Source organism: Nymphaea colorata, chromosome 12 (assembly GCF_008831285.2).
Source record: "Nymphaea colorata isolate Beijing-Zhang1983 chromosome 12, ASM883128v2, whole genome shotgun sequence".
Classification (NCBI taxonomy): domain Eukaryota; kingdom Viridiplantae; phylum Streptophyta; class Magnoliopsida; order Nymphaeales; family Nymphaeaceae; genus Nymphaea; species Nymphaea colorata.
The window spans coordinates 6366543-6393084 of record NC_045149.1 but is presented as its reverse complement, the minus strand read 5'-3'; the positions used below and the strand labels follow the sequence as shown (position 1 = coordinate 6393084).

Genomic DNA, 26542 nt, shown 5'->3' with positions numbered 1-26542 from the left:
CATACGTCATGTTGGAAGTTATTTCCAAATTAGTTGGTAAAGTTCAAAACTGGTAAATCATTTAAAAACTGAATAATAAGTTGAAAATATAGTTTTTTTTACTTTATTTTAACTTGAGCCAGCTGTATGAGTTGATAGACTTGTTTGCTTGCTATTTATCTAAAAACAGTCGGCAACAGTGTTGTCCATTGTTGATTTACATTTGTGACAGTGTTCCGTGAATTTGTTTTTACCAAACAACCCATAATGTAAGAGACTTATACTAACTTTCGCTTATGCAAATTATTGATGTTATAGAAACCAAACCAATACATCACAGTGGTAGAGCTCTCGAAATTTCTAACTAAGCGACATTAACTGTTTAAATTTTAAACTTTAATTAGAAGTCATTTGACAATAGTAACTATTGATCCAGTCAACTCCATTTTGTTCGGTAAATTTATGAAACAGTAACAATGTGTTACTATTATCAACCGGCCTTAAGAATCACAAGTTAAATAAAAAATACAAATTATCGACCCATAAATAAAGCAATTCGACCCAGTTATGCCAAACATTTTAGGCAAAACAAAGGAGGTCTGGTACCGTGAAGCAAAATAAAGTAAAAACTTGCACCAATCAAAATTAGAAATGCGACGAACAAAATAAAAAAGAAGCAAAGAATGAAAAGCAACCGACACGTGAAAAGAAGAACCAAGAAAGTATTGAAGCAGAAAGCTTCGAAACTAGTACGACATAAAAATAGAAATGACTAAAGTAGGAAATGAAAGAAGAGCAAGCAAACTATAGTGAATATGATCAATTACACTCCATAAGCAAAGTTTGTCTTGACATGTTGAGATACTCGTTTATAATCGTCAAACAATCTCCATAAGCAGACCTTCAAATTTGTTTATATAAAAGTATATGAACATGGGCTGCTGGAGATTCGCCCCTTGAAAACCATATTCATACTTTTTATGTATAGAAATATTCATATTTCTACAATGTTAGATGGCTAAAATTAAAAAACCAAGCCATTTTATAATTGCCACTAACACTCATGTGAATTGCCACTAACAACATACTACACTTTTATCATGCTTCCATTCCTAATGAAGCAAAGTTAAAAAAAAAAAAAAAACTACATAGCAATGGAGGTAGCCAAATTGATTTTGATTTTCTTATATACTAAAAAACATCACAAAAGGTGAATTTTGGCACTAAAAAGTGTAAAAATAATCATCAAACTATAGAAGTAACAAAGTGATCTTAATTCCTCGATATATATATATATATATATATATATTCTAAAATTGTGGATGAATTTAAACTTTATAAGAAGGGTTGAAACAGAGACTAATTCGGGAGGGGAAAAAAGTACAGATAGCCAAGTCAGCTCGTTCGGCACTTTTACAAGCCTTAGTTAAGAAGGAAATGAAAAGTGTACATGAAAAGCAAATCAAGAATGCCGTGAATTTTGTGGCATTTCCTTTGCCTTTGAACTGACCAGTTCACAACTTACTCTTCTTTTTTCACATAATTAAGTTTTTTTTTTTAATTATATTCATTTCGGAAGAAAAATGAGCGTTTTTTGCTCAAAGAAAAAAGAAAAAATGATTAAATAAAAATTGATGCTACCTTAAAAGTTAACAATCTAACTTTATCAGTGCATATGCTTTCGTACCATTCATATCAGCTGATATGTATTACATAAGTCAGAAATCAAAATAACGTTTAAACGCACCATATATAAACTTATTGAATTTATTAAATGTTTATTGAGTACTTTTAATTTAAATGAAAATAGACGATCACCATATATACGAGCCGATGAATATAGCACGTATCGGTACAGAAAACGATACACAGTCCGTGCCAATCTCTTGTATCGGAATTAAGGGTAACACTGTTTGAGAGAAAAAGGGGCATTTAGGACGACGGGACACAACCCAAGCCTCCCTGCTTTTCTCGAAAGCTTTTGTACTTTTTGTTTTTGGCCCACTTCTGTTTATCGAGTGAGAATCTCTCTCTCTCTCTCTCTCTCTCTCTCCCCAGTATGCGTTCGTTTCAGAGCGCCTGATTCATCCACGTCATGGTTCCCGCCCATTAAACATCTCTCCCTCTCTCTCTCTCCCCTTCCCTCTCTATCTCACAGGTGAGGACAATCACAATCTATCTGCATTCTACGTTTCGTCAACTCTTGTTCGCTAAACTTAATGGCTGCCCACCTTACCTAAGACTACCAGATCGACGTTTCTAGGGTTTCCCCCTGTTTTTTTCCGTTATTGGTGTTTCATTGTTATATGTGATAGGAATTGGGCGTTACCCATTTGATGCTTTGTTTTGTTGGGTGTTGCAGAGGCAGAGAATCGAAAAGAGGGAGGTGAAGAATTCGGATTTATGTCCCTCAATCAACCCAGGGTTGAAAAAGGCGAACCACACACAAGGAAATCCGGAAGATCTGGTGGACCTGCGCACCACAGGAGCTCTCATAACGCGGGCAGCGGAAAGGGCGGCGCCGGTGGCGCGGGCACCTTTAGCGCCCTTTCGTCTTCGTCACAGGCTTCAAACTCCCACAGGAGGTTTTCTCTCTCCGTCTTGCTTATTTTCTTCACCTTCAGTTAGTTGCTCAAGGGTTTGAATTTGACGAGAATTTGAGGGTTTGCTTCGTTAAGGTTAGGTTGAGAAAACGGTTGCTTAGTTTGTTCAGAGGTCATTTTGTTTGGAATTTGCTTCTGTTATTTCGTGAAAAAATATCTAAAACGTTACAATCACGTTCACCAGCGAGCGAGACTGATTAAACCTGCAAGTTAATCTCATGTTGGAAAAAAATCACGGAGTAGGTAAAATAACGTGAAAAGCAATGTGAGAAAGAACTCACATTTCAGATATTTTCTAATGGGTTTGTGACAGTTGCACTCGTTCATGGTGGACGGTGATGGAAAGATTTTCATTGTACTTGGATGTGATTTTGAAATTTTTGTTATTACTGGTGTATCGTGTTAAATCGGTGAGACTAAGTCTGATGGTTGAAGTGGTTGGTTTGTGATATCTGTTCTACCATAAGGGAGATAATTATTTCTGTGGCAATTATTAGCTAGTGAACGAGTTTGCATGCGACATCTGAAAGTGTGCGTTTGTTACCAAGGTGGATTCCTGGTCTTGTTCATTTGTTTCTGAGTGCATGTTCATGAAGCGTACACGCAAGCATTGAATTGTAAGGCTGATTCATTTTTGTTGCCGAAGAAATGAATTGTTATTGGTGCAGTGAAAGACATTAGCTTTGCAGTGATTGGTCATATGATTGATCTTGCGGGACTGTTGTCGCTTCAGTTGGAAAGAATAATGGATATTTCATTACAATATGTATAGTCTGTTACAATTGGAGTTGTTCACTTCTCCAGGTTGCTTGCTTGCTGTCAGAATATGCAAAATAATTTAGACAAATTTTGTTGTATATTGGTAAGCAGGAGCATTGTCATCTCCTTCAAATTGGAAATCTTTTAATTACATTTCTGAACCAGATATTCTATTTTTTTTCCTTCTTCTTCTTCTTCTTCATAAGACATATAAAATCTTCTAGTAATATACATTGTCCATTGGACTTCTCATGGCCAAGATATCACCCCTTAAATACTTGGGCTCCACCTTCTTGATTCTTAACTGTAAATGTTGGGATTGAATGACAATTTTGTTTAGGTTCCTATATTCTCCCTCTTGTCATTTATTTGCCTTCTTATTAAGAATGTGTTGTATGGTCTAGCTGGACTCCTTCATGCATTTTTTTTTAACTTAAACCTGTTAGTTGATTTCTTATTTGGTTTCTTAAGAAAAATATCATGTTTGTAGTTTCAGGAAGAATAATGGGCAGGGAGGCCAATCAAGGCTGAGAAGTAATGCAGCAAACCCTGAAGTCCTAAATGATGGAATACCAAATGGCACATTGCCACATAACCAGCCAGTTATGGCTTCTTTACCTGGTATGTTCTTTTGCAATTGTAAATCTTAAGCAGATATTCTTCTTCTTCATATTGTGATGAAAGGAAGCCAGAGGCGTTAGTTTTGTATGAGTAGGATAACACAATATCTCAAATGCTTCTTTTAATCTTAGTCATGTCGTAGTGCTTGATTACAACAGTGTCATTGCACTATTGCAGGGTCCTCTGGAGCTGCAAGTGTGGATGCCACAAGACAGTTTAATCATCGTCTTCCTAAGGGTACATCAACTCTACCTCGGCCTCCTTCATCCAACTCCAGTATTGGATCATCAGGGTCAGCGCCTGTGGCAACACAACCAGGTTCTTTTTATCCTCCCGTTTCTAAAGGCTTTGTTTTTTAGGAAAAAGTATCGTCATATTTGGTACCATAGTTCTATTGCAAATTTTCACACATAAAGCGCCCATATATGCATCTTTATTCTTTATTCCCTTTTTTTTTATTTTTTATTTTAGGTACTTCCTTTGAGAATAGCCGAGGGTAGACAGTTAATATTGAGCATGGCCACAGCTCAGTAGGACACCATGATTGATTAAGAGAGGCTACTTCTTGAGCATATCAGTGTTGTACTTCCTGATACAATTGATGGTAGACCCAATCATGATTAGTCATTACATAGGAATTAGCTTCATCCCTGAGTCCCTCCTTTGAGATAAGTAGACTTTGGTCTGAGTAATATGGAAGATAACTAGCTCAATCTGTCTAATCCTGATCTCTAATGGACTAGCACTTGTATGATAATCACGGTACTTATTTTTTTTTACGGATTTGGTATAACCACATGGCAGTCTGTCAGGCTGCACAGACCTGATCCCCATTCTTTTAGCCTTAATTGGCAGATAACATGTCCTTTATGGAGGTTGCTGAAACTACATCAATTGGATGCTTGTGCAGAAGCAGTTGCAGCTCTGACTTCCCAAATTACCACTCAATCTCATTGGGTGCTACCAGTTGTCCTAAATCTGTCTACATTTAGGTGCATGTCAAGCTCAAATTTGACTGCCCTGGCTCTTATTGAATGAGTGATAAAGTCCATTAGCTCATTCCCAGGAACAATTGATATGTCATTATTTTGCCATGTATTACTTCCAAAATTTTGCTTTGCTTTTGCATTAGTATGTTTCTTTCTTGTTTGACTGTTTTGGTTAATTGATTGTTCATGCTTATAAATAGGATAATTTTTTGACCATCACGTTGATGATTTTGAGTTCAATTTCAACTTAGTTATGTTTGCATGTGTTGAATAGTGATAAAAAATTATTTATTTTTGTGCAAGAACCTATCACCACGGAATTTCTGTTTAATGGGTAATTTGGAAGTATGAAACAGTACATGCATTTTGTATGTTTGAACGACGAGGTTTTTCTCGGGTATAATACGGCGAGCTTGAAAAAAAAGGAAAAATACGGTAAATTTTTAAAAATTTTAAAAAACTAAAAATGAGGAAAAAATAAAATAAGTGAGAAATTAATAACACAAACATAAAAAAATAAATACATTTGAAACAAAAAAAAATAGAAAATGAAAAAAAACTGAAAAATTGAAAAAAGTGGAAAAAAATGCGTTAAAAACGAGTTAAAATGCATTTTTTTAGTTTAACTTTTTTTTTTTCAAAAAAACGCATTTTTTTACAGTTTTAAACGGCCAATTAAGTTATCACATTTTTTTTTTCGAAAAAAACGCGTTTTCTGTGACTATCTTTGAGTGTATCTATGGTTGTAGAGCATTCTCATCCGCAGCAACAAAGTTTTGGGGCATGTTACATCACCCACACCCAAATGTCACTAACAAGCATATCATCTAGATTCAAACGATATTTCATATTTCTGTTGATATTTTATTATTTGTTTAACCTATTAATGATGGTCCTATGATTGATTTAATAGAAAAAATATGTCAAATTAGGCAATTTTTCATGCCTAGATGTGCTTTTTGAACATTAAAAAAGTCAATGGCATCTATGGCACCTGAAACTCAATGGGTCAAGTTTTCTCTCTAAAGTCTAAACTTTGTTCAAGGTTTCAAACTAGAGCATGACTTCCAGTTCACAAGCAATGATGAACAGATACATGTGTTTGGATTAAGTCAACCACCATGTTGAAGTATGTCTTTCTAGGTGTCTGAATCTATCTGTGATGTCCAGTTTCTAGGAGCCACCAATCTCTCTTCTCTCTATATACATATTTTATTGTCAAACAGTTTGCTATTGATAATATCTGAAAAATACCTTTGATGCTTTCAAGATGTTGCATAATAGTCAATGAACTCAGAAATTATAGAAAGTGTTAATCAGTTTGTCGTTATTAACTAATTATTAATCAAGATAAGTAGCATAATTAGTAATTTAAATTGATTAAAGAACCCTGTTCTTCACATTTCACAACTACAAACACATTTGCATACAACAAAGTGAAAAACAAATAACATACATTTATACTATAAAAGTTATTTGCAAAAATAACAAGGCATTCAAAAGCTGCCTTAAAAAGAAAAGTTATCATAATATCATCACTTTCTGAACAAGATTAGACTTGATCAAACTTAACCAAGTTCAATTTCCTATGAAATATACTTCCTTGACTGTATCTATATCCTTATGTGTGTCCAGTGTTGCGAAATATGTGACAGAATCAAGCAAAAGAGTCTTTGTGATGTAAGATATGTAAACTAGGAGATATAACAACTCTAAAAGCTGTTTGTGAGACACAATCAAATTGATCACATGTTCACTACATCAAAAGTAGCTTTCAAGAAGGTAAATGATATCTAGCACCTTGTCTATATAGCAATGTGTTAAAACCCCTAAACTCACCCACTCAAACCCTAATCCCCGATTAAGGTTCTCCCTCACCAGAGGGCCAAACACTCAAAACTCGTGATGTGGCTCAACTAAGGTCCACGACCTATCTATAAGTATGTCAGAGCTAATAAGACCCAATTCATATCCTAGATCTGATTACTAACAATACTCTCCCTTTCGAGAAACACCTTCTCCTCAAGGTGTGGCTTCCAAAATTCCTCTTGTACTTTAGTAAGGGATGAGTTAGTTTCTCCCGATACAACCAATTTGTTGTAGGTGGCTGCAACTCTACTGCTTTGTGGGTGATCTTCAATTTGGAACCTTCGGTTGCCATCGATGAATGTTGAGTCGGCGAGAGGTGGGATCCACAAGGTCTAAGATGACGACATCCAATGAGAGTTGATAGAGTAGCTTGGCCATCTAAGGTCCCCGTGGTCTGTGGCCTAAAGGAAAAGTGCATGATAGTTGGAACTCCGAAGGGGGATTCGACACAAGTAGAAATACCTTCAACTGCCAGAAGATGGTAATAGAGGATGGGGAGGTTGAGGTCGAGAACAGTTCGGATCTCGACGACGCTTTACCCGGTTATGGTCCTCAAGACACAACAGCAAGGTTACACCTCTACGCAGCTCTCCTATGTCAGGCTCCTGAACCTCGAGGGCCTCACTGGTCTGAGTGGTCTCTACAGAGACTTCGACACGTTCCTCATGGGGACCATCCCTACCCGTGCCCTCTACATGACCACCCTGGAGAGCACCTAGAGCACTGCCGAAACTGCCACGGTGTGGCTTGGATTTCGTGAGCCATCTGCAGCAGCTGTAGCCAACGCAGGTGCAGGAGTGAGTGCAGCGGTGGTGGCCCAACTTGTGTGGGTGACAGTAGATGTGGAGAGCCAGGATTGATGGTTTAAGGAGGGAAAGTGTTGAAGACCCAGTATAGGGGAAGGAGCACATCTAACATTACACAAGGGTGAGATTCGTATGTCACCTAGGAATGTAGGGTTTGGCCTAGAGTCGGGCTCTGTCATTGTAATCTCCTCCTGCTGCCATGGGGGCTTCCTAACTTGCCTCGCGTGCCCTCCATTTTTTGATGATCTACCCTCCAGAACCCTAGGGCACTCGTCGATTTCCATGGTTGCTTCCTCCAACAGTGATCAAAATGGAGGGACACCTCCTACCAGAAGAGCAACTCTCTCAACACCCTCTTTTCTGATAAAAAAAACAACCTTCTCCTTGGCCATCCACCTAGATGGCTTTTCTTTCTCACTATGTTTGAGCCTGCCGTCTTGACTCGATGTAGTATAGGCTTGAACAACCTTCTGTGTTTTCTCAAGAAACTCGTCCGTCTCTTCTCCTTTGCCCCTCTCCCCTCGAATTCCTTCTTGGCATTCTCCCTGACCTGGGTCTCTCTCAAGGTTGTTGTCTCCTTGATTTTCATTCTTCATAAGGTTTGAATCTTCCTCAACCCCCTTTTCACGTCCATGGCAATCTTGCTTAGTGGTCTTGCTTTCTTCTTTCGTTACTGTTCACATTCTTCTTATTGCCTCAAGACTCGGTCGACCACTTGCAGCGTTGTTTCCTTTGCCAGATCGGGTGTACCAGCAGCCCAACATGGTCCTAGGAATTGCAATCGACTCCCTTCGACTTCTGGTTTCACCCCCAACCACCAATAGCCATCATCCTACCTTTCAAACTGCTCTTCTATCTCTAGCGATGATGGCTCTGCTTCTGGCCATATTGGCCAAGATCGAACTCCCTTAAGACAACATAACTCTCGATAGCATTCCTTGCCAAAATAGAGAAAGAGTTGTTGTCGTAGCCACAACCTGAAACGCATGAGGTTGCTGATGTAGTCTTCGTACCTCTTAGGCTGATTAGGGCTCCAAGACCCGGGGCTTGGCACTCCATAAACCTCAGACCCCAGCTCTAGGAGTATGTAGCCTTCAGGAAGGTCATCCCATGGGCCGTGGCTGAAGGGGGCCCTGGATGATCTTCCTCTACGACCTCTGCTGCTTTATGGCTCTAATACCACTTGTTAGCCTCCGCTCACAATGCTGGTTACAAGAGCAAGGCACCCTGATAAAACCCCTAAATTTACCCACTCAAACCCTAATCCCTGAGATATGAGAACCATAAAAATATGAGTACTCATGATAATCACTTTGAGCCATTTGATTAAGTTGAAACTATTACAGGCTGTCACATCAAAAGTAACTATATACAGTTAGTAATCAGATCTAGGATATGGATTGGGTCTTATTAGGTCTGACCCAAACAATGCTTATAAATAGGTCATGGGCCTTAGTTGAACGGCATCATGAGCTTTGAGAGTTTGGCCCTTTGGTAAGGAGAACTTTAATCCAATGCAAGCCTTAAAAATCTGGACACTTGGGTACGACTATATAATGGTTTTATAGAGAAAAGAGAAATAACAGATTGTACAAGCAAGAATGACAAAATGCTAATTTAAAATTTATTATATAATTAACTGTTTAATAGCATTATTTGTCTACATTTGTATATATTTCTTTATATTAAGGTTACTTTAGTCTAATTCGAAAATTAATTTGATAAAATAAAGCTTTTCCAATTAAATATATGTAAAAGTATGTGTGTGTGTATGTGGATGTTAAATGTTTTGTACTTATGATCTAGATGAAACTTTGGAATTTGAGTTGTTTTGACCCAATCCAATAATGCGGATGATGGATATGTGCAGTATGATAAAAACTATTCAAATAATCTCTTTCTTTGTGTCTTTTAAATGTCGTCCAAAATTTGATTCCCTTTAACCATTGATTTTTGGGTAGAAAGAAAAACCTTAGTAGAGAAAATATGTTAGAATTGTCAATTTTTATGCATATATTTGCTTTTAAGCAGGCGACAAATTAACTGATTAACTTGAAACATTTGATAGTCAAAGTTCATTTTTTTGTTGAGATGAAAGCACAATTCGTAACAAACAACAATTAGCGGATCTATGTGTTTGAATTAAGTCATAAGACTCATAACATGTTGCAGTACAGTTTCTGAGGTGCCTGGATCTGTCTGGAACATACTTTGTCTGGGACATAATGATTACTTTATCTGTGTTTATGTTATGATCTTTGTCATGTAATGGACTGGGTAATGTTCTAGTGCACGTGGCACTATGAGCAAGCACTTAACACCCAATTGATGTGTCCATGTAACCATGCTCACATATATCTTTGTGACTGTACTAGAGCATCTTCATGTTTTGCTTCTGAATCATTTTTCAGTGATGGTTTACTCTTTCTATTCATCACCATTTGGTTTCTCTTACTTCTCATCTTGATTTTAGTGTGTTGTCTGTTTGAGTGCCTTTTCTCTCTTGTCTAATGTATATTTTTTGGAATGGATGAGTTATGCTCGTTTTTTCTTTTCAAGTTGTGATGGTTAGGAGCCTTTATGCCTAATTATATGCAATAAAGTTTTGAATCTTTTTTATTATAGAACTGTGATAGCAGTTGTATACAGTTCTTTTTTTTTCTCAGACCCACATATATTTGCCATTTATTTCTGCAGATTTTTGGGTTCCCTTAAAATGTGAAATAACTAATTGAAGAATTGTATTTTGTGTTGCAACAGAAGATGTTTCAAAGGGTTTCCCTCTTCAATTTGGTTCCATAAGTCCAGGGTTCATGAATGGGCTGCAGGTCTTTGCTTATGCTTTATTTTGTCACAGACTTTTTACCCGTTCCTTCTGATACAGTCATACATGCAGTTGCATTTGTCTTTCCTAGCTTTTCAAACTTCTTTTTGTTACTAAAATTCACACATTTCATATGCCTTTGAAAGTGCAGTTTCCTGCCCGTACCAGTTCTGCACCACCAAATTTGGATGAACAAAATTGTGCTCAGGTCTGTTTATCTCTCTCTCCCCTCTTTCTCTCTACATATATGTATACATATACATGCACACACACATATAAACACACACATGCATACATATGTATGTATATATATATCACCATTGCTGATATTGTGAGATTTTCGAAAATCTCGCGAGATTTATGAGAAAAACATAAAACAAAAACATGGTCAAATCTTGTGAAATTTTGAAAATCTAGGCAAAAATGAAAATTCGTGATCTTTTCACTTTTTTGCAATCATTAGTTACTCATTTATTTTTTTTAAATTTTCTTTTTTTTAAAAAATTTGCCGAGATTTTTCTGAAATTTACCAGAGAAATTTTTTGCCAAAAAATGCCTGGCTGCCAGAGAAAAACTCGTCCCATATTTTCCTGAGGATGGTATTTGTGACAATGACATGTAAGTACTGTATATGTAAAATGCTTTTCTATCTTAGCTCCATTTGTTGTTTGTCTTTCTAGGCTCATCATGATGCGAAGCCTAGCCATATCTCCGTTTCTGCTGCTGCTAAACAACACCAGAAACATGAGCAGCTACAACAACTGCAGCAAGCAGCACAGCAACATAAGCAGCAACCTCGACAAGACTTGAGTACTGACTTCATCAATGTTGGTGAAACTCACACATCTTCCCAGATAAAGAGGGATTCCACTCTCCAGGCTCCATTGCCCCCACAGGCTTCTGCACCAAAATCTTCTGTTGTTCCTCAGCTTGGATTATCTACCCATATGTCTTTTGCTCAAAGTCAAGTATCAATGCCATTTAGCAATCCAGGTTCCCAAATCCAATCCCACAGTGGTCCTATTCAAATGCCATTGCCCATTTCTGTTAGTAATGCTGCTCAAGTGCAGCAGCAAGTCCTTATTTCCACTTTACAGTCTCATCCACTTCAGGCTCAAGCAATGATTCATCAGAATCAAGGACTGGGCTACCAAACTCATCAAATTGGACCTCCACTAAGTGGCTTGGGCGTTGGCATGGACACTCAGTTTTCTCAGCAGGCTGGCGCCAATTTTAGTACAACACGGAAAGCAGTCAAGATAACTCATCCTGATACTCGAGAAGAACTAAAACTGGATAAAAGAGCTGATTCAATTGTGGGTTCGTCATCCTCAGGGCAGAGTGTACAAATTGCCAGGTCACATGCAGCTGTCGCTCATCAGCCACAGCAGCCTATTCCTTCGTATGCGTCTCCTCATCAGATTGCTTACTATTCACCAATTCTATCTAACTCATATGCTACCTCAATCTTTTATCCCAGTCAAGCTGCTCAACCTTTAAATAACACTCAGATTGCTCCTGGATCTTCAGCCCCAATATATAACTTCCCGGTTAGCCATGTTGGAAGCACGGTCTCTGTTGTCAATCCTATTCCATACAATGCTTCTTTACCTCTAACTAAGTCTGGGCTCTCAGCGCAGACTACTTCAGGGCAGATGAAGTTAGAGGAAGTTGCAGCTCCAGCTGCTTCTGTTCGGGTAACAGTGAAGCCACCTATGTCTTCAGTCTCAGAAAAGGTTGGGACCTCTTCTTCCACATCCCTTCACTCCTCCTCTATCAGTAAAGGAACTGCTGTCACTCACGATGGACCAGTTAAGCCATCAAGACGTCATGACGAATCTGTATCCTCACATTTTCAAAGGGGCACGGAAGGTGCTAGACTAATTTCTTCTGCCATGGGAGAGATATTAGCGCAGCTTCCTTCTACAACTGCCTCTTCAATAGTGCCTGGTGATGTTAAGCCTGAGCCCCATGTTCAACAGACAAAGTCTGTTAATGGGGCAGCATCAGTTTCTAATTCATTGCATGCTACTCTTAAACATTCTGCCCCTTCTTTTGTTGCTGGGCTGCAAGGAAAATCAGCTACTGCTGTTATTTTACCTGAGGAATCTGTCGATCATGTAACTATACCTGAGGGACAAAAGTGGGATCCTCTTAAAAAGTCAGATTCTTTTAAGTGTCAGCAGAAGTCGAATAAGAAAGAGCAGCATCACCTTGAACCTGAGAATCAGGTACATGTATCTTCATGTTCATGAAACTCTACTCTTTTGATAGTTTATTTTGAGGATTTTCTTTATTGTCTTTAGCTACTGTTAATGACTTGTGGACTTTGTTCTGCTGCAGCTGGCAGCATGTGATTCTGGTGGTAACCGGCCATTGAAGCTTGATGATACAAGTCCAATACATGGTACCAATAAGATCGAGTCCGTACAAGTTCCATCAGAGGGGGTTCCAACTGCAAGTTCACTTCCTTCATCATCTTCTGGATCAGGGGTTTGCAGTTCTGAAGTTGCTGAAGCTTCTATAAAGGACCCCAAATTATTGTCTGCTGCATTAGGGGACTTTGCTGTCGCATTGGAAGAAGTAGCAGAAGAACCAAAAGTTGTCAAGACTGACAGCGCAGTTGCATGTCAGACTTTGCCAAATATTGTTGGCATAGAAGATAAAGGGCCTGGGGAACCATCAAGTTCTGTTGACTCTGAATCAGGGAAAGCTGTCTCAGAAAATTTACTTGATATATCCTCGGAGAACAAGGAAGAGCATATTCATGCCTCAGAAGATCCTGACGGGGCATTGCAGTTGGAAGCTGAAAGAAGCAAAATAGCCGATTACTGTGAACCAGAGAGTCAAAAATATGAAAACATGCCTTGTTCAGGATGTTCCAATAACAGCAGTGAAATGGATTCTTTGGAGCAAGCGACATTGGTTGATAAAGTAGATGAAACGTTTACTCCTGTTATGTCAAATTATTTAGAACGTGAGCAAGAAAACAATGAAGGAACATCAGCATATTCTCCTCCGCTCCATTCTCATGAAGCTACAGGACTTGGGAATGTAACTAATGAAAAAGCCTTGCCTGGTTCTGCTATTACCTCGCTAGATACCTGTTCCTATTCTCACAAAACTGGAGAAGTGTCTTCTGCATCTTATTCTCCTCTGGACATATGTTGCAAGAAATTTGTAGAGGACAACATTTGTGATCGAGCAACGTATTCTTACAAAGCTGGAGAAGTGTCTTCTGCATCTCATTCTCCTTTGGGCACATTTGGAAAGAAAACTGAAGGAGAGGATAAGATTTGTGATCGAGCAACTGCTGCATCAGCAGAATCTGCCACCTTAAATCAGGGGTTAGTTGCTGATGAGCTTCAGGTGTCTTCTGAAATGGGACAGAAACATGAAATTAGAGACATAGTTAGCATAAACAGTGCTGTGGGTTCTAGTTCTTTACAAATCTCTAAGGATAAAACACTATCTGAGCAAAGCAAGGCAAAAAATATTTCTGGAAAGAGGAAGAAGAAGAAGGAATTACTTTCTAAAGCAGATGCTGCTGGAACAACGTCTGATCTTTATATGGCATATAAGACACCAGAACAAAAACAAGAGTCTGCAATCGTAGAAATTGCTGTCTCAAGTCCTGGGATTGATGGGAAGCTGATGCATTCTGGTGATGTAGATAAGAACATTTCTGCAAAAGAGGAAGACAGTCAGAGCAAATCTGAACTGGATGATTGGGAAGAAGCAGCTGAGATCTCCAGTCCAAATTTGAAAGCACCAGAAAAAAATGAAGAAAAGCACAACAGAAAGCACCATGAAAAGCATGACAGTGAATCTGTAGGCAACAAAAGGTACACCAGAGACTTCCTCATGACCTTTTCGGAGCAATATAAAGAGCTTCCTCCAGGATTTGAGATTGGTGCAGATATAGCGGATTACATACTTGGCGTTCATGTAAATGTTTCCCCAGGTGTTAAACGTGAAACACTTCATTTAAGTGGTGGAAGGGTGTTCGACAGGCAACCAAGTGGATCTCGCATGGAGCGTCGTGGAAGCGGCCTTGTGGAGGAGGATAGGTGGGGTAAAGTGGGATTTGTATCTACACGGATGGATCTTGCTTATGGAGTAGCAGTTGGTGGACGAACAAGCCAAGGGGGGAATTTGGGGGTCTTGAAGAATCTACGTGGGCAGCCAGGAGGTCAGTATGTCAGTGGAGTTCTTTCTGGTTCCATGCAGCCTCCAGCTCCTATTGGTGGGATGACAAGGTTAAGTGCTGATGCCGATAGGTGGCAGCGTGCTGCTTCTGTTCAGAAGGGCTTGATTTCTGCTCCTCCTGCTGCAATGGTGGTCATGCATAAGGCTGAGAAAAGGTATGAGGTAGGCAAGGTGTCTGATAAGGAGGTAGCCAAGCAGAGACAACTGACAGGCATCCTTAACAAGCTAACACCACAAAATTTTGAAAAGTTATTTATGCAGGTCAAAGAAGTTGACATAGACAATGCTGTTACTCTTAGAGGTGTTATCTCTCAAATTTTTGATAAAGCTTTGATGGAACCAACTTTCTGTGAGATGTATGCAGATTTCTGTTTTCATCTTGCTGGGGCTTTGCCTGATATGGTTGAGAATAATGAAAAGATCACATTCAAAAGATTGCTTTTGAACAAATGTCAAGAGGAATTTGAGAGGGGGGAAAGGGAGCAAGCGGAAGCTGATAAAAGTGAAGAGGAAGGTGCAGCAAAACAAACTGAAGAGGCAAGAGAGGAACAACGACTTAAGTCTCGCAGGCGGATGCTGGGTAACATTCGGCTAATTGGTGAACTTTATAAGAAAAAGATGTTGACTGAGAGAATCATGCATGAATGCATAAAGAAGTTGCTGGGCCAGTTTGATGATCCTGATGAAGAAGATCTTGAAGCCTTATGCAAATTGATGAGCACAATTGGGGCTATAATTGACCATCCTATAGCCAAGGAGCACATGGATGCATATTTTGATAGGATGCAGAAACTATCAGTTAACCAAAAGATATCTTCTAGAGTACGATTCATGCTCAGAGATACAATTGATCTTAGAAGGAACAAATGGCAGCAGCGGAGAAAAGTTGAGGGGCCTAAGAAAATCGAGGAGGTGCATCGTGATGCTGCTCAAGAGCGTCAAGCCCAGGCAGGGAGAACAGCTCGCAGCTCTAGCATGGGTTCTTCAGCAAGGAGAGGACAAACTATTGATTATGGATCTCGGTTGCCCAGTTTACTGTCTTCTCCTGGAGGACAGCAAATGAGCGCCGTCCGGGGGCTGCCAATATCTTCTCGTAGCTTTGGTAGCCAAGATGTGAGAATGGGTGATAAATATATCTTTGAGAGCCGAACTTTGTCAGTTCCATTGTCTCAAAAATCTACGAATGATGAGCCAATTACCTTTGGGCCCCAGGGTGGTCTTGGTAAGGGAATGTCTTGCCGAGGACAGTCACTAGGGTCAAGTGGGTTAATGAATGATATCGCAACAGATTCTGGAGATACTAGAAGAATGGTATTAGGTCCAAGTGGCTTCAGATCACCTGGGGATGCTGTCTCCAAGGGTCTTTTGCAAGATAGGCCTGCATCTCTGCAGGCTTATGACCAGTCAAACCTTCAAGATCACATGAGGAAGGACTCGAGAAATAATCATCACTCTTCTGATAGGTCCACAGTTACTCCACATGCCACGGAATGCATTCAAAGTTCTCCAACTGATGCAGATAATTCATTTGAAGAGATATCTGAGGAACAGCTAAGAGAAAAATCAATTTCTGCAATCAAGGAATTTTATAGGTACCATAATTTATTCCATTTATATGTCAAAAATGTGATGCCTTTAATATTTCTGTTTCAAAATACTTATCAAGTTATGCATGACTTTATGCATGTTTGATGATCTATTATACATGTTATACACTTGAAACGTGTTACCTAATTATACTTTTGTCAATCATTTGTTGGTTGATTTTATGTTCAATGTATCTTGTTGTTAAATTTCCTCAATAAATTCTTCTTTTCCTTTTAGGCAGTGGGAGGTGCTTTGATCGGCCTAGTTAATTAGTCCTGCTAAAGACACCAATCACTTCTTTTGACCACGTAAAGAAGGATGTGGAGATTGATTGTTTGAAGTGTGTAAAGGAGCTGCCAGCAAAAAAAAAAAAAACAGGATTGGTGTAAATAATTTATTGTTTTATTCAATAACGGAAGTGTGAAGCTAACCTGAAGGAAAAATAACCAATTATTAAAAAAATGATTTGTAGAATACTCTTCTACTACCCAAGGCCAAAATGTCAAATTGTGAACCTAGTTATATGCCTTTGATCTTAACACCAAGGAGGGACTTTTCTGACTAGCTAGTTATGTAGCTTTGATTGGCAGAACATGGAAATGTATATTTTGAGAGGGAGAGAGAGAGAGAGAGAGAGAGAGAGAGAGAGAAATATTTTTACCATAGGAATAAATTTTGACCTACGATTTGCTAGATAATATGTAGTTATCAACTCGATTCGATTAAAGATTCTGTGAATAGCATTATATCTTGTATACTTTCTTAAAAGGTTATGTAGTTCTAGAATAAAAATGTTTAATTCATTTCTCAGATGTTCCTAATTAACTTTTTTCTTCAAATTTTTTGTGTATCTGCTTCTTATGTTGCTCCTGGATCCCAATTCCCTATTTATGATCTTGTGTTGAAGCATTTGTTGTCACAAGGACTTGGCGCAACCTAGAAGTGGGTTGAGCCTAGAGCATAGGTGTGATTAGGCAGGAGATATGGCTCTGCAAAAAAAAAAAAAGAAAAAAGAAAAACAAAAACGATCAGACCGATAAATGTGATATTGATTATTGAAATTAAGAAGGAAACAAAAGCGTTTCTCAGTAAGAACCATATGATTATCAATTTATAGCAGCAAAATAAGAAAACACACAAAAATGCTAAACACATTGAGCAATCTATAACATGATACGAAACATGATTAAAAGTTTAAAACATGAAATTTGATGAAGTTCAACAACTATAATTATTATATAGCATACAAGAAACAAACATTGATACTTGTCAATGTTATAGAGCATGCAAATTTTCTAATATCCTAAATACAAACTGTTATACCTCCAATAAAAAAACATTTAGAAGATTTGACGAGACCTAAATTACTTGATCTAGTTTAGGAAGATAAAGAAGCATAAAATCCTTAACATAATCAGAGCCATTCATGTTAGCATTGTTATGATAAAACCTATCATCAAAGGCTTGCCTAGGTTCCCAGTGTTGGCTGATCACCTAGGTTAGGTTTTCTTAGGCGACGTACCATTTGAAAGCCCCGATGACATCACATAGGACACATAGGCTCACCTAGGTGCTCAATAGCCTACACCCTTTTTCATTGATGACCTATACATTTGTTCCTTTTTCTTTTCTTCTTTTTCTATGGCATGTTTTTTTTTTTTTGTTTTTTTTCACAGTTTTCTCATTTTTTGTTTTGCATGTGATTTTGCATTAGCAGTATATCTGTGTGTACATGCAGACATACAGTTATAGTTACAGTTGCAATTCATATAGTATTGTGCCTTGAATAATTGATGTTATTTTAAGTTTTTACCTCACATATATATTTGTATTATTTTCTTCATAATTTTTCCTTGTTTATTAAAATTCATAATAGGTGACAATTTCATGGCAAGGAATGTTAACATGAGCTATGATTATGTTGAGGATTTATGTTCCCTCTTTTCTTTTTTTAATTACTTTAGTAATTTTAAAATTTCTTTTAAGATTTCAGTTTTATAAATTAAGATTAAAATTTTAGCTGGTTAAATATTGCATGTTCTGTGACATTGAAAAACATTGATATTTATGTTTAAGCTTTTATTTTGCTAGTTAACTTGTAAACTTTAGTTCAACCTCATTAAATTTGCTTTCAAACTTTTAGTTATGAACTTATGTGTATTATCATGCTATGAAATGTTTGATGTGTTTCTATTCTCGTGCATTTTAATTGTGCTATTATAACTAAGTTGACTGTTATAGGTTTTTCAATGAGAAACACTTTCAGTGTCAGTTTAATTTTGAAAAAATTACAAAGGGACACTTAAGGTTTGGGCAAATAACAAATCACCGCTCAATCTCTAAAAATTAACCAATAGGCACTCAACTTTCAAAAGAAAATGACAAAGGTACCTCTTAGGGAGGACCATCCCTTCCCTGGTTGACAAGAAACATTTTGTCTTTTTAGGGCCCGTTTGATGGCTGGAAATATGGAAACGGAAAAAAATTTTCAGAAATAAATTTCTGGAATTGGTGAATGAGAAATAAAATTTTGTATTTCCAAAACCACCTTGTGTTTGTTAACTTGGATTTATTTTTCTGGAAAAGAAATTTCTTCGTTTGGTGGAAATGGTGAGGAAGAAAGAGGAAGAAGGGAAGGAGGGAGGAGGAAGAAGGGAGCGAAGGAGGAAGAAGGAGGAGGAAGAAGGGAAGGGAAGGGAGGGAGGAGGAGGAAGGGAAGGAGGAACAAATTCCCACGGTAAGCCCTTCTTTTTCCTCCTCCTTCCTTTTCTTCCTTCTTCCTCCGCCTCCTCCTCCCTCTTCCTCCGCCTCCTCCTCCCTCCCTCCCTTCTTCCTCCTCCCTCTTCCTCCGCGTCCCTTCCCTTCCTCCTCCCTCTTCCTCTGCCTCCCTTCCCTTCCTCCTTTTTCCGCCTCCCTTCTTCTTCCGCCCTCTTTCCCTTCTTCCTCCGTGTCCCTTCCCTTCCTGTTTCTTCCTCCTCCCTCTTCCTTCGCCTCCCTTCCCTTCCTCCTTTTTTTGCCTCCCTTCTTCCTCCGCCCTCTTTCCCTTCTTCCTCCTCCCTCTTCCTCTGCCTCCCTTCCCTTCCTCCCTTTTCCGCCTCCCTTTTTCCTCCGCCCTCTTTCCCTTCTTCCTCCTCCCTCCTTCTCCCTCCTTTTTTCCTCCTCCCTCCTTCCTCTGCATCCCTTCTTCCTCGTAACGGTCAAAAAAAATTTCTCGAAAAATTTTTCCACCCTTCTGGCTGGAAATTTTTTTTCGGAAATAATTTTTCGTTTCCACCTTTAACTGTAAAAAAAAAAAAAATTTCTGCGTTTGATGGAGGAGAAAAAATTTTAAAAATTTGAATTTTATCTCCTCCGCTACAGTTCTTTTCCAGCCATCAAACGGGCCCTAAGGAGGCTATTTTGTTATTTATATAAAAATTAGTTTCTTTTAGAAGGCATCTTTTTGAGAATTCCTCTCAAAAGTTTAGTACCCCATTTGTTAACTTTTAGAATTTGAGCAGTAATTTGTTATTTGTCCATATATAGGTGCCTCTTGACCCTTTTCTGTAAATTTGTCTTAATTTTTACAATTAATATCACATTTTATTGGTTTTCCTTTGGAGGTTTGTCTGCTTACTGTGTATGAATCTTGCTTAGGCTCTATGCTTGTCTAACTTCCTACACCTAATGTTTTTGAGTATTGACAACACTCGTGTCTACATATATATGTGTGTGTGTGGTTGGGGTGGGGGGGGGGGTGTGTGTCTCTATATATATATATATATTTGAATATTCTGTATTATTTTATTGATGGTTATGTAACTGTCTATGTGTTTACATGTCTGATTATATATAATAATATTTGGCGTTTCACTTTATTAGTTTTAGTCCAGCTTAGACTCTAGGTTTCATCTAATGCTTTTAAACAACGTAGTATAAAACTGTGCTCCATTATAATTTGAATGCACAAAAGAAAATATTAGGAAGATCTTTCTCTCTCTCCCACCTTGCTGTCTATATATATATATATATATATATATATGTATATATATTTATGTACACACATATCACAAGCAGCTACCAATAGGAGTGGGCACCGAGCCGAGCCACCGGCAGGGGCCGGGGCCTGGTACGGGCCCGAAAAACCGGCCCAAGCCCGATGGAGGGGCCTGGATTGGCCTGATTAAATTTTAAAATTAGGTTTTATTATAGTAATATATATTTTATATTCAGAAGAAATTTATTTTATATTAAAAAAAAATAGTTTTTTATCATAACCGGGCTGGGCTGGGCCTGGGTTTCGGGTATCAGGCCCAGGCCTGACTTTCGGTTCTTCCCTGGCGGGGCCGACCCGATGCCCACCCCGAGTTACCAAACCTAAAACAAGATATAAATATTCAAAATACAATAAAATATTAATTATAATTGTACCTTTTACTATGCACAAATGCATAAAGCCACAAACACACACACACACATATACATATATTACAAGTGAATTCAACACTCCACTATTTTTTGTTGTCTTACTAGTTCAGTTGGATTGGAGGAAGTTTTTGAAAGTCTGTCTCTGTCAATGAACACTTTTAGGTCTGAAAAATAAAATCAACTGAATCTGATAGACAGGTTAAACTTGATGAGCCCATATTTCTTGATAACTTTAGGCATCTGAAGTCTCAATCCTGATATAAAAAATTCAGTCTTCAGATTTCAATTCGTGTTTTTTTCTTTTTAACATATAAATTTGGACCTTCCAAGTTCATCTGTGAAGTCTGATATTAAAAAGTCAGCTGGAGAGCTATGTCATTAAGAGGAGTACCCGCACGGTACGAGTACGGGTACGGCCCTGGGAACGGCAAAGGTGCGGTCAACGCAGCACCGGGTACGGTCAACGTACTCGGGATCATTTTTGTCTATTTTCGGACTCGGCCAACTTTGACCGAGTCCAAAGTTATCCAGTTTTGAGTTGAAAATTAAAAATCCCCCTCTCTTTTCCTTTTTTCTTTTTCACTCTAAACCTTTCATGTACATAGTTCTTTACAACTTTTCATTTGAAATCTTCCATACAATGTTTCGAAAATCCATCCCTTCTCTATAACTTGACTCTTCGATAATAGTGTGAGCCATAACCATAGCGATGTCAATATATCTTAAAAGCGTGACCTGTTGCTCCTTCTAATCTTGATGATGCGACGGAGAATCAACAAAATTGATATATTTGTATGTTAATTACTTCCATACTGTATTTTGGATCATGATTTATGAATATGTTATTCATTTTGAAATTTTTCACACACACACACACACACACACACACACACATATATATATATATGTCTGCATGTGTGTACGGCCGTACCCCCACACCCAAATTTTTTGAAAATGGTGGTCCATACCCGTACCCATACCTATGTAACATAGCTGGAGAGCTATAAATATTGGATTGCCAAAATCATAGAGTTCATAAAATATGTGAACTGAGTAAGGGCTGTGTGGAGTGCCGATTGACTGATCGGTGTTCATAACGTACCACATTTTATGCTAGAAAAAAAAAAGGAAATAAAAAATCTTCGCCATGTGCAATATAGTATACAATAATAATTGAATATTTGGACACCACACTTTTGAGGTAAAAGCTAAAAAGTTCTGGTATACCTTTTATATTGGTTCTAGTGTAACCTTGCTTCTTGTTTTTTTTTTTTTTTTGCCTTTGCAGTGCAAATGATGAGGAAGAAGTTGCTAGTTGTGTAAAAGAACTAAATGCCCCATATTTCTACCCAACCATGGTTTCACTTTGGGTGACCGATTCTTTTGAAAGAAAAGACAGGGAGAGGGATGAACTAGCCAAACTTCTTACGTTTCTTCACAGATCAAGGAACAAATTGCTAAGTCAAGAACAGATTATTAAGGGGTATGTTGACTATTTTTCAACTCTGTTATGTATTTTTGTCTCAAGAAGTATGACCTGTTTTCTCTATTCAAGTCATGATAGTTTTGGCTTGGCCTTGCCTGAGTTATTTTTTGGCACAAGTCCTTTATGAATCTGGCTTGTTTGTGGTGCAATCCCTACCTGTTGCTTTCAGATGGCAGACACGATTGTTGGAGCCACTGAATTATGGTGCTCATAGCATTATTTTGTCCTGGATTTCCAGAACCTGCACGACTGCACAACTCTGTGTGTGTGGGGGGAGGGAGAGAGAGAGAGTCTCCACAGCTTTCACTTTTAACATGTTCTACTCATTTTTTTCTTTAATTTATTTTGTGGATGTGATCTTTACATGAAAAATGATTTTTAATGTGTATATGATTTTGCAAGTTTTAAATTAAATGGTTTGAATTTGTTGGCTTCAAAAATTCATTTTACATGTAAAAAGAACATAATTTTTTGTTTTGTTGTCTATATGTTTCTTAAATATGTAGATCACATCTGAATAATTAGTTTTGCAAAAGAACTCTTAAAAGAAAAGAGTGGTAAGATCGGTTCCAAGACGTGGTCCGTTTACATATATATAGGAATTAGATTTTGGCAACTCTCCATCTTCCCATGGCAGGCGATGAGATAGATGAGAATTGAGAGAATTGTCAAGGTCTTCCATGCATGGGGTTGTCACGGTTTTTAATGGTTTCTTGTTTTTTCTTTATTGAAGATTCACTTAAGGGATGCTTTTTTTTGTTTTCCAGGTTTGAGTTTGTTTTTGCTACCTTGGTAGATGCCATGTATGATGCACCTAAAGCATCTGAATTCCTTGGTGTTATTCTTGCTAATATAGTTTTGGAAGAGATTGTTACTTTAGCTGATGTAGCAAGATTGATACGTGAAGGAGGTGAGGAGCCTGGTTGTCTTATGGAAACTGATATTGCATCTGATGTCCTTGGCACCGTTTTTGAGGTCATAAAGAAGGAGAAAGGTGCTGATGTATTGAATGAAATGCACAAAAGAACAGACATCCGGGTGAAGGATTTTCTCCCCCCAGATCCCAAAAAGCAGGCAAAGCTCATTTCCTTTATTTAGAAGATGGTTCGTACTCAGAAATCAATGACTACCTGTTAACGAGTACCCCATTGCACATAATCATCTCATTCCGGCTCTTATGTATTATGTCCTTTTGGCATCTTACCCATGGCTGTGTTTTCGTTTTACTTCAGAGGTGAGGTAAATACCAGTCTGATTTTTGAGGCATCTAAGCTTGAATGCACTGATTTTGATACATGAAAACATGGGTAACTAAATTGGTTACCACTTGATTAATACACCAAGTAAGATGGTAACTTTGTACATATCTGTATCTCATCTATCAATATGAAGTGCAGCATACCTTATTGCTCAAACCTCTGTCTCTCTCTCTATATATCCATTATTATATGGGTAACTAAATAGGTTCTTCACTAGAACACCGTGGTAGATGGTAACTTTCTATATACGTGTATCTTCATCTGTCAATGCGGCATACGTTTGTTGCACAGAAGTCCGACCTCTCTCTCTCCAGTGGGCACTTATTTAATGTTACTGTTTAGCCATGACCAACTTAGCTATTCTGCAGGTTAGCTTATTATGGACCGTTAACGAAGCTTATGGCGTTGGCAGGGTGTTTTTACGATGTTCGAACAGGGATCTGCCATCCTGTCCAAGTCGCCTTGTTGCATGTACTTTTACTGACCACACTCTGAGGTGGGGTGGAAGTCAATAATCATGACGTGAGTCCACATTTTCCCCCACTGTGGTGGGTTTATTGAAATGAAAAGTGAGGACAAAGTATTCTCAAAATGAATGTCGTCGACATCTTGTTCGCACCAACAAACGCTCCGTTGAAGTCTATGACAACCTTTATGATGTGGATCAGTTGCATGAAATTTAATGAAGTACCTCCTGGGGTTTAGGGTCCTTATATGAGGATACTTGCAGCAAGAAAACTACAAATCCCCGGTTTCAAGGATGAAGCCAAAATTCATGCTTTGGCTTCTATACGAAAAGCAAATAGACAAACAAACAAAACTCCAAACGGAAAAATTCTTGTGTCAACAATTCAACCGAAGACAGCTGAGGTTCTGATGCTAAGTGTTGGAAAAATTCAATGCAAAATATAAAACTGTCCCTACTGAATCATTGAAATTGAAATCAAATGACATGTAGCGGAAGCATACTTTAATCCGTTGTGTTCAGTTCGGGGTAGAGTCTTCCACAACTTTTAAGCAAAAAATAACAGTGTCTTTCTAATCGGAAGAAAAATTTTGCTCTAAAAACGTAAGGCTGTGGGCGCCAGTACCATATATTTATAATGGATTCCTGGATCTTGCCCCTCAATGGATCTAAAATCCATATCTAATATCTACACATATTTAATTACCCTTACTGCCAAACATGACAAATAGACTTAACCCAATTGATTATAATTACCGGTTGTTCGCACCCCACTCCCTTTTCAAGAAGGTCGAAATGCGAGTCAGCAAAATTCTATTAAAATTGGGGTTTTGAGAAAATTTTCAAGAGAAAGGGATCCGCTCGTCGGTACGAGGTCCAACCGTTCCTGCCGCCTTTAACAGGAGTAATTAGACCAAGGACTAAAGATCATTTGGATCATATACGAGTTATTGATGTAAGTCCTATATGCTTATGCATTGAGGTTTTGGATTCAAGAACCGAAATTCATTTTTTTGAATAAATGAATTTGAATATTGGGGGTTTTCAAGTTGGTTTAAAATCCTTTGTTTTGGTGTTATTTGAAACACATAATTCTTGAGGATTTTTGAAGATTTGGAATTGAGTTCTTTGTTGTGAACTCTAGATGATGATGATCATCTTATGATAAAAATTGATTTTGAACTCTTCTTTTGTCAAATCATGTGATTTGTAGAATTCATTCTTTTGAAAGAACATAGGTTCCAAATTGTTAGAAAACATGTTGTTTTTCAAATGCACTTTGGCCAAAAGATTATGAATGCATTGCTTGTGTTTTCTTTTGAAGTTAAGTGAAGTTTACAAATTCTCATTGCAATATGACTTGGTCACTTTTTGCAACTTAAATTTGAATCACTTAATTTCTTGAGAATGTGCATGTGGTGCCATTGATTTTGAGTGAAAGTGAATGCATGAAACGAGAATGGAAACTATATGGAACATTCATTCTTCTCTCTCTCATAATCCATCAAGATTCATTCATATGAAACATACATTCTTCACTCCCTCATAATCTCTCAAAGTCCGTATTGCACGTCATACAATCTATACATGAAGATTGATTAAAATGTAGGACTTTCTCTATATGTGCTCATTATATGATTAAGCACATGAATTAGAGATGTAGTCCATAAGCTTGAGGCTTGACATAAAATTATCAAAATGATGAAAATATATAAATGATGTCAAGTTCAATCTTTGAAACGGATGGGAGACATGGATGACGTCCACTTTTGTCTCAAAATAGCTAAAAATCAGACCTTGTGTTGATTTAAATAGCTGAAAATTGTGGACATTGATTCCAATAAGGACTTGTTTCTTAGATAGAAACAATGAGTTTTTCAAATCTATTCAAATTCCAGATTTCGTAGTAATGAAATCATCAACTCCTTTGGATAATTCTAGGATGGTTGGTATTTCAAATACGTAAATTTTGATATTCTTAAACCAATTCTTATAAAACATGGTCTGATTTCAACAACGTACATACATCTTACGTATGGGTTTGCTGAAATTAAGTAAAAATGAAATGAAAGTAATTTATAATCTTGCACTAGAAAAATCAATAAAAATGGCCCATTTCCTTAAAGATCGGTTTGGAAACATGTTCCAACCTGATTTTAAGGGAGGAATGTAATTTTTGACAAGAAATCGGATGCATATATGTACATATATAACAATGTATACATATACGTACCTTACTTTTCAAAATGAAATTTTATCAAGGGACCGCATGACTCATGAATCATGATGATTCATGGCTGGGTTCTTTTATGTAGGAAGATTGAGAACTTGTTTCAAATCTTCCCTACTACCCTTGATTAATTAAATTGAAAGACATGAATCAAAATGACTGTGAATAAGAAAGAAAATAAAACAATACTCAAGCTTATTCGTCCATCATTTCGCCATGCAAGGGTGGATCACATTCATAAAAACGTATCCATCCCTTATAGGCATTTTCATCATACGTGATGTAGTAAAATCACTTTCTCACCGTGGGATTCTCTCATGGTAGGGAGTTCAAAATGGTATTAAGTTGGTTCCTTTGAAAGGGACGTGGCCTTGGGGCCCATTTCGAAATTTGATACTTGGGTTCATATTTAAGAAAAACCGACATATGCATGCATTATGCATTAACA

General features: G+C 37.8%; 1 protein-coding gene across 3 annotated transcripts; it reads left to right on the top strand.

Annotated features, from left to right (window-relative positions):
* Positions 1-1953: 1953 nt before the first annotated feature.
* LOC116265775 (eukaryotic translation initiation factor 4G) lies at positions 1954-23554 on the top strand. Of its 3 annotated transcripts, none has more exons than XM_031646683.2 (10): positions 1954-2137; positions 2342-2564; positions 3838-3962; positions 4140-4280; positions 10387-10454; positions 10602-10658; positions 11131-12681; positions 12794-16251; positions 21942-22136; positions 22907-23554. In XM_031646683.2, exons 2-10 carry the CDS (start codon positions 2383-2385, stop codon positions 23235-23237), a joined length of 6108 nt encoding a protein of 2035 aa, XP_031502543.1. In that variant the 5' UTR covers positions 1954-2137; positions 2342-2382; the 3' UTR covers positions 23238-23554. The 3 variants fall into 3 exon arrangements, with proteins under 3 accessions (XP_031502543.1, XP_031502541.1, XP_031502542.1); XM_031646681.2 differs by having other exon boundaries at positions 3832-3962; XM_031646682.1 differs by having other exon boundaries at positions 2127-2243; positions 3832-3962.
* Positions 23555-26542: the final 2988 nt, after the last annotated feature.